The sequence below is a fragment of the Cotesia typhae genome, unplaced genomic scaffold (genome assembly GCF_013202065.1).
Source record: "Cotesia typhae breed Kobodo isofemale line unplaced genomic scaffold, CoteBio_Ctyphae scaffold_13, whole genome shotgun sequence".
Lineage (NCBI taxonomy): Eukaryota > Metazoa > Arthropoda > Insecta > Hymenoptera > Braconidae > Cotesia > Cotesia typhae.
Genome location: NW_027423774.1, coordinates 13,533,189 through 13,542,577, shown reverse-complemented (window position 1 = coordinate 13,542,577; position 9,389 = coordinate 13,533,189). Strand labels below are relative to the sequence as shown.

Below are 9,389 nucleotides of genomic sequence, written 5' to 3'. Positions count from 1 at the left end.
CTCCATCTTCAAGTTGTGACGCTTCTTTTCAGCTAATTGATTTTTGGCTGCGCTGGCATCGTTCACAGCTTTTGCAACACCTGCAGCTCCACCTGTTAGAGCACCAACCGCTGATAACCCTGCAAACAGGGGAATCAAGAATGGAAGTACTCCACCAAACTTTGATGGAACTGGTAGAATACGAGGCAATCGAACGTTTTTCTTCCCACCAACTTTCTTGACAGCTTTGCGGGCACCTCCAAGAGCTGTTTTAACTGGATCTCCACCAGGCTGCATGGACTTTTTAGCTTCATCAACAATCTGTCTCAGAGCAACATCCTTCTTCTTGGTTGTCTTTCTTTTGACTGTCTTACGCTTCATTGTTTTTCTTTTAATTGTCTTACGCTTTGTAATAGGTTTTTCTTTTTTAAGACCCATACCGAAACGTTTTTTCAACTTCATGATTTTATTCACACTCCAAGCAGCAGCTTTTTCACCAATAGCAGCGTCTCTTGCTTGAAATCGTTGCCACGCTTTCTCAGCAAGGATTTTATCAGCCTCGTGACGGGCTTCTAAATTTTCACGATTTTTTGAGTAAGCTATATCATGTTCCTTACACGCAACGTCCAGAGGATTTATACCTGGATCACCTCGAGCTAACCTCTTAGCTAACTTTGTACCTGGACCGCAGTACTGGTACCCAGGGATATGGAGTTCAAGTGGGAGCTTATTGATTATGTTGTTGAATAAACCTTTACCACGTCTGCTCTCAGACATGTCACATCAAAGACTGACTCGCTTATCTATATAAGCCGGTATATATACCTCTTGAGCTCAGAATCTAATCAGCAGTCATGGGCAGCAAATCAAGAGCTCAGTTGCCAGTTATCAATTTTGATCAAATTGTTCAAGGGACCGGTGTGAAACTCAAACGACACGGTGCATTACTTCCCAACAGTATCCGTGCAGTGTTTTGCGGACCATCAAACTGTGGAAAGACCAACGCTCTACTATCCCTTATTGTACATCCAAACGGTTTGAGGTTTGAGAATATATATCTTTACTCAAAGTCTCTTAACCAACCAAAGTATCAGTTCCTGGAGACACTGCTTAAACAGATTGATGGTATTGGATTCTTCACATTCAGTGAACATGAAGCTGTAATCAAGCCTGAAGATGCTGAACCTAACTCTCTGATGATATTTGATGATGTTGCTTGTGAAAAACAGGATCATATCAAGGCTTTTTTCTGCATGGGTCGACACAAGGATGTTGATAGCTTTTATCTCTGTCAAACTTATACACGAATACCGAAGCATCTGATTAGAGATAACGCAAACTTTCTCGTTTTGTTTCGTCAGGATGAAATGAATCTGAAGCATATTTATAATGATCATGTCAATACAGACATGTCGTACAACTCATTCAGAGATTTATGCTCGGCATGTTGGAATAAATATGGGTTTGTGGTAATAGATAAAGACAGTGAATTGAACAGTGGTAGGTATCGCAAAGGATTCGACTGCTTCATTAGTATAAATTGAGGTACATTAGAGTGTGATAGTCATACATGCTGTAGACGTTAACCTGTCAACATGAAGCCTGAAGAAATATCAAAGCAGAAAGATATTCTGCATCAGATATCTCAAGCCAGTGATGCCATTCGACGGGAGCACAAGATGTTGAAGTTGGGTAAAGATACAGCTGAGAAAGCTATGGAGGAAATGTTCAAGCCTATTGTGACACCACTCCAGAGTATAGTTGAATCTTCAAAGTTGAAAGGGGAAAATATTAAAAAAGAAGAAAAACCACAGGTTGAAAAACAAGAGGTTGAAAAATCTTTGTATGATGATCCAGAAGTATACAACAGTTTAATAACAGATGATGAAAGTTCATTTGATAATACAGCACTTGCTATTACTCAACCACCACCATCAACAAGTACTCCAGCTCGTAGAAATCCTCTTCTCACTAATTATCTACAACGTTTAAGTAAAAAACATAAAGATAATGATATGAGATATGGTGTACGCAGAAAACGTGGTGAAATGTATATGGGTGATTCACCTCTTTCATTTGCAAATGATACAATAACTGTCAAAGAAAAAAATTATCCAATAACTCCTGGGTTGTTGGAATTATTATTTAGAAAATCACCAGAGGATGCACTCATCACCCCAGATGATAAGAAAAAGTACTTGGACATAATTCAACATACCAACGCTCATAGGAAAAATTATGATCCAAATCGTACCATTTATGAAGATACAACAATCAAGTTCAATAAATACATTGCTGATTTTATCACCAAGTTCGGTAAAGGGTTACCAAAATATATGATTGCAAGAAAACAGAGATTACCAATGGACTATGTTTACTGGGATGATCCAAATGAACTAGTTGATCGTTTGCGACTACTTATGGCATCTCAAGCTGCTGGAAATCCAAGTCACACGAATGAAATCATGTCAATTATTGAAGAGCTTAGGGAGGCTGGAGTTATATATTAAAAGCTTCTGAAAAATTAAATCATTCACACGCTGACAGTCAAAGTGTTCACAACCATGAGCATCGATATATTTGGACGTCCACTGGACAATGACTTAGGTCAACGAGGCCCTGCTGGTAGAGGTTTCAATGTAACTTCTGATGGAAACTATAACATTGAGAATAAAAGGCTGTGCAATCTCGGTAATCCTTCAAATGAACATGATGCGGCGACAGTGCAGTTTGTACTGAGACAGATGTCTGAACTGAATAAAAGTATAGACAGTGAACAGAAAGAGATTATTTCACATTTATACTCTGAAGTAGTAATACTGAAAGCTGCTGTGGGAAGTTTGCAGACAACTATTGAGGAAGTTAAAGCAGTACTTTCCTCTCACCAAAATAATATCAAATATCTCACTGAGAAACTCAATGAACGACAAAAAGACAGTGATAGCTGAAGAGCTTCACAAACCAGCTCGCAGGAACTATAAACGTCGTCATGTTGACATCCGCGGTCTCGACGAGACTTGGCAAGCTGACTTGGTTGAGATGATTCCATATGCGACAGTCAATAAAGGATACAAGTATCTGCTTACAATCATAGACATATTTTCTAAATATGCCTGGGCAGTTCCAATTAAATCAAAAAGTGGTGTAGATGTCACTAGTGCTATGAAGTCTGTACTCCAGCAAGGTCGTGTACCTAAGAATCTCCATGTTGATCAGGGTAAAGAGTTTTACAACAAAGAATTCAAAGATCTGATGAAGCAGCACAAGATAAATCTGTATTCAACATTCAGCAATCTCAAAGCATCCATATGTGAACGTTTCAATAGAACACTCAAGAATAAAATGTGGCGAGAATTTACAGCTCGTGGCAGCTACAAGTGGACTGATATACTTGATGACTTGGTGAATACTTACAACAACACCAAACACAGTACCATCAAAATGAAACCTGTTGATGTTACCGCTGCTCAGGAGGCACGACTGTTGGAAAATATATATCAACCACTGCAAGTCAAATCGAAGCAGAAGTTCAAAGTTGGAGACAAAGTCCGAATCAGCAAGTACAAGCATGTTTTTGACAAAGGATACACGCCAAACTGGACAACCGAGATTTTTACCATCAAGTCGGTGCAGAACACGAATCCAACGACGTACAAGCTCGTGGACTATCAGGATCAACCAATCGAAGGAGTATTTTACAACGAAGAACTCAGCAAAGTCAAATATCCAGATGTATATCTTGTTGAAAAAGTAATTAGAAAACGTGGAAATAAATACTATGTTAAATGGCTAGGTTTTGATACTAAGCATAATAGTTGGATCAATAAATCTGATATGTAAAACACAAATTATATTTACAATGTTTTTATTTACAAAACCTTAAAACAATATTTACATTGTTTTTAATATTACAAAACTTTTTGTCTCTTATTATTATTTTCATCATCTACAATCTTTCTTTTCTTAAAAACTAGAGAGCCTTTATAACCCCAAGGCACAGTATCCGTGCTTGCCTCAATGAGTTGACGTTTGTCATCAGCCCAACTGAGAGCAAGTTTCTCTTGCTTTATTGTGTGTACTAGATATTTTTTACTTTTTATCATATACTGCTCTTTTCTTAACAATACATTTTCAAAAAGACACTTCTTGAAGTCATCAAACGTGATGGTCTTCAAGGCTGATCCTCCGATACCCTTTGCTCGTTTCTTAATTCTATCTTTTTCCTTCTCAGGATCATGGATTTCGAAGGCGTACAGCTTGGCTCTGAGACCCACGAACTCGGACATGATTTTTCCATTGTTCTCGTCCTTCATGAGTCCCAGAACCTTTTTATTGATAAGAGGTATGTTGAAGACATTGTCGGGTGGGTAATCGGAGTTATCAAACCTTGAAATATCACGTTTGATGTCTTCATAGATGTTGGGTACATTAAATTGGTAAATTAAACTGTCAGTGTCAGTGTACAATAGTTTTGAATCTTTTTCATAATTTTTCATAACATAATTGTAATGAAAGTCATAGATATAAGTTTCGGATAAATCTAATATACTAAACCCTACATAGATCGGCTTGTTGAAGCAAACTCTTACTTGTTTTAATTCAACTATAACCATATCCTCATCAAAAATTGTAAGGCTGTGGAAGTTTGGTCTACATACTAAATCTGATACATTGTATCGACCTTGCCACTTTGTTCTCAAGTATACATCCTTATATTTTCTAATATTCTCCATCGTCTTTCCAAAAACCGCATTATTCATCAATTTATAAAAGTTCTTTTCGAACTCATTTTTTGCAAGCTTTCGACATTCAGTATTTTTATCGATATATGATTTGAGCCAGTCTGATTGCTCAAATTTCAAGACTCGATGTATTTTCTTAAGAACTAAACCTAAATCTAAACATTGCTTTAAATTCTTATAATGTATTACATAATTAGACTTGTCATACAGAGTTGTTGTTAATTTTTGTTGTTTGCTGCCAGGTGGTACAAAATGTTCTGGGCATAAAGGTAGATTTTTGTGTAGATCATGTAATTTCTCAGGATAGTGTAGGTCCACTTCAAGGATGTAGCCTACACTCTCATCATCATTGAAAAACTGATCTACATTATCTATATTTTCAACCCATTCAAATTTACCCTTGGGTAAAGACATACTCATCGCTGCGCCATACAAATTATTTACATCGTAGTACATCAGGTATTTTTCGGGGTTGTTTGAATCAAAATCTTTGCCCATATACCGGTTGTTAGCTTCAGCATGTCTATTAGCACACATCGATCGCACCCCACCGCGAACACCCTTTTCAATGAAAAGAAGCATCTCAGGATCAGTTAGCAGTTCAAGTTCTACTTCAGTATGCTTTAACATTGCAGCGTTTGATAGACCGGGAGCAGTATAGAAATGAAGTGCATCGAGATTGTACGTCTTGAAACAACTAAGTCTAAAGTTTTCAAAGACATCAGCCAAGAGAAGTACGTCAGTCTTCAAATACAAGTCTGAGTACTCTCCAAGCGTGTTGATTTTAAACTGGTTCCAAACTACTTGAGCAAAAGCATAATCATCATTGGAAATAGTTGAGTTTGTTAATTTTGAATAAAATGATTCCTGGTTAGGTAATTGTCTCTCGTCTAGTCTGTCAATGCTGTCAATGTACTCATACGGGAATACACCCTTACGTATTGCTAATTTAAATTTGTCAGGGTCAGGGTAGTGTAGTCGCGTAATCTGTTTGTCTTTGTCATCAAGGTATGAAGCTAATTTCTCTAAACTGGAGGCCATGAATCTAAAAGAGTCAATAAATCTTAAAGAGACTGAAGTATTTTTAACTGATTTTGTGAAAGAAATGTAACGCTCTTTATTGATTGGTAATAATGAAATTTCACCCTCAAATACTGTAGCTAAGGACTTAATTATGAAGTGTGAGTCGTAGCCGGATAAATTATGAAAGACAATTGGGATAATTGTAGATTTTTGATAATTAACGTTACATGATTTATGAGCTGCGTTTCTATAGTTACCGGTAAAGTGACAATGATCATAGACTTTATCTGTCGTAGAAGTGATTGGTTTTTCACAGATGTGACACTCAGTTGCCTGGTTGTGTCTATCGTGTTGCTCTCTGGTTAGGGGTTTCATTTTAATGAGATTCTTTAGAATTTTTTCAAAGTCTAGAGCTAACGACTCTAATTGTTTAACGAACCAGTTGATGCAATCAGGAGAACGGTTTAATTGGAATCTAGACAGTGTGTTGTCATAGCTGCAATGCACATAGTAAGCAATACTGTGTGGAACATGTTTATGAACTATCTTTTCATCATCTCCTGGGGGTTCGAGTGTGCATTCAAGATCCACGTAAACTACAAACGGTACAGTATCTTTGGACTTAAAATCTTTGAATTTCAAAATTTTATTTTTTTCACTGGGAAATTCCATGCGGACTTTGTTAGATTTAAAACAATCTGCTCGGTGTTCTAAATAACATTTTTCTAATTTGAAATGATTCAAACAACGATCACAAAAGTACAATTTATGTCTACCTAGAGTTATTTGACTTTTAATTAGTCCAGAAAGATTATGTATCAATGCAAAGTGATAGACTGACTCAATATTATCTAAATTATCAGTATAATTTACACTTTTTTTAATCATTAATAAATGAATTGTCGGTATTTCTGACTCGAAGTTACTTAAATATAACGCGATGATAGTACTTTTTTCAGACTTTTTACCCGTGAATTCTGAATCTATGCCATATACGTTAATGCTAAGGTCATTCATTTTTTCAAATTTTGGTACATCATCAAGTTTAATTGGAAATTGAATACCTTCATAGTTTAATCTAACGCTGAAATGACGGTAACTTGTAGGGTCGCCTGGAACCAATACTGGTGGATGCAAGGCAGCGTTGACACACCACAGGAAGCAGAACTCATCATTGTTCTGGATGTTCGTAACCGCATTCTTCTTGACAATATCCTTTGGCAATCAGACGAAGGTAGAGTTTCCAACTTGGGTTGGTGTGAATCGTGACATGGTCACCATCAAGCTGTTCGGTCCAAGCAGACTCCATCCGGAACCCTCATGCTCAAAATCTTCAATTCTTTGAAGTAATTTGTCGTAGACATGTTGACTAAACCAATCCTGAAGAGATGTGGCAGGGAGAATCTCACGGCTTTTAGTAATAAAAGATTTCCGCTCTTCAATATCTTGTTGATGTTTCCGGAATGTGCAGAAGAATTCCACATTCACTTTCAACCCTGCCAAATCTCTCAAGGCACTCTGCACCTTGTTAATGATGGTGTCTCGTGAGGCCTGGAGGAATGCTGCTGGATCTTTGTGATGCTGATTGATAACACATCCAGTCTGGATGTTGCCAGCAAAAGCATTCTCCAAGTCCTTCCATTTGACTCCTTGGTTGAGATCTCCACCAACAACTTGGTTACCGAGTCTGGAGAACTGATCGGCAAACCAGTTGAGTTGGTTGATGTGCGCTTGAACACTTCGTCTCACTTGAATTGTTGTTCCAGGATCCAGTAATATTGTGTTGAAGTATTCAATGGTCTCCTCACACACTCGTAAACACCTTTGACGATGTTCATCAGTGAGCTGCTCTCCCAACAGATCAGCATGTGAGACTGCAATAGTGTCCACCAAGTTCTTGAGAGCCTCGATGAGGTTATGTTGTGTCATTTTGGAACGAGAATCACTACTGTCTTACACAATATTATAGGTTATGTACACTGTTTATAGGTTATATACACTGTTTATAGGTTATGTACACTTTTAAAGGTTATGTCACTGTTTATAAGTTATATACACTGTTTATAGGTTATATCCACTTTTAAAGGTTATGTAACTGTTTATAAGTTATATACACTTTTAAAGGTTATGTACACTACACAATAGTTTTTGTACACTGGACTATACTCGCGTACTTCACAACACTGAACTTCACTATATTTTATAACACTGAATACTGTTTAATCACGAGAGATGTTTCACTGGAGACATGTACTTCGTTTTTGTGAAGTACGGCTTGAGCGCGCTGCTTTTATAGCCAGAGGATACTGCGCAGTTACCCCCACTCATCTACCTCAAAAACGGGTTGATGACGTCATCTACTGCGCAGTTAGAAATAGAACAAAGAAAACTGCGCAGTTACGCAACCTTGAACAGGTTCAAGCCTGTCTGATGACGTCATCTACTGCGCAGTTACCCCCACTCCTCTACCTCAAAACCGGTTTGATGACGCCATCTACTGCGCAGTTAGAAAATTCTAGAACAGAATGAGTCATCTACTACGCGGTTAGAAGTAATGCACGCTGTCACCAGATGGCGTTGCGTGAAATTCCTTCTCGCAAGTAGTTGACATAACTTCATTTTAAATATATAGAACATGGATATACCATACTACAAATGCGTAATCCTGAACTATTGATCTGTTATGGCTGAGCCGAAGACAGGTTAATAGTTGAGGATGCTTTTTTAACCTCAAAATGTTGAACTCAAATTCAAAATGGCGGATAGCAGCCACCAAATGTCGGAATCAAAATGGCGGATAGCAGCCACGAGATAGCAGCCGCCAAATGGCGGATTCAAAATGGTGGATAGTAAGATGGCGGCAGAATTCCCCACCAGCGCCACCTATAACCTCGATAAAAACCTCATCCATAATGCCATACATATCTACCGCAAGCAACACCTACTGTCGGTAAAACAGGTCGTCCAATCTACAAATGATACTTATCACGAGTCTACAGTCGGTAATGTATATCCATTAGCATGGATACGAGCCCACAAATCTGTTTTATCGACTGAGTAGTACCCCTTGATACACTACTGATGGGTTTAACCAATTACTTTTTAATTTATAAAAGAGGAAGGTAAAGTACTTGAATTTTTTCATTAGTTCGGAAATACACTAGTCACAAAAATTAAGGGATATAAAAAAAATTCCAAATTTTTTGGTGATTTTCAGCGAGCTGTAACTCCGAGGAAAATGATCGCACAGAAAAAAAAAAAAAAGCAAATTATAGCTCCAAGTGTCTAGTTTTTAGATATGACCATGAAAGTTTTTTGTCATCGTCAGGTCTGGAGAAATCCTAAGAAAACTACTGAAAAAAAATTTTTCGAAATTTTTTTTCGTCTTAAAAAAGGTCTACGGGCTTCAAAAAAATTTTTCGATTGTTTCGTTTAAAAGCTCTTTTAGTAAATTTAATACCCTTTAATTTGACGTAATCAAAAAGCCTGTACGATAATTTGCCGCGGAGTTATCGTCAATCAAAGCAAAAAGTTTTTTTGACTTTGGAAATCAATAACTCTGGAAATAATGACCGTATAGGAAATCGAAGGAGGGTTTTGAAAACTACACAATATTCTCTATAAGAGAACGTAAACCGCTTTTGA

General features: G+C 37.4%; 2 protein-coding genes across 2 annotated transcripts; one reads left to right on the top strand and one right to left on the bottom strand.

The window, feature by feature from the left end:
* Nucleotides 1–1,574: 1,574 nt before the first annotated feature.
* On the top strand, nt 1,575–3,819 carry LOC141534070 (uncharacterized). The gene is made up of 3 exons (XM_074253210.1): nt 1,575–1,734; nt 3,341–3,729; nt 3,787–3,819. The coding sequence occupies exons 1-3, from the start codon at nt 1,575–1,577 to the stop codon at nt 3,817–3,819; spliced, it is 582 nt and encodes a 193-aa protein (XP_074109311.1).
* Nucleotides 3,820–3,949: 130 nt separating this feature from the next.
* LOC141534068 (uncharacterized) lies at nt 3,950–6,416 on the bottom strand. Its single transcript, XM_074253209.1, has 3 exons — nt 5,890–6,416; nt 4,073–5,766; nt 3,950–4,023 (listed from the first exon to the last, which is right to left on the bottom strand). The coding sequence occupies exons 1-3, from the start codon at nt 6,414–6,416 to the stop codon at nt 3,950–3,952; spliced, it is 2,295 nt and encodes a 764-aa protein (XP_074109310.1).
* Nucleotides 6,417–9,389: the final 2,973 nt, after the last annotated feature.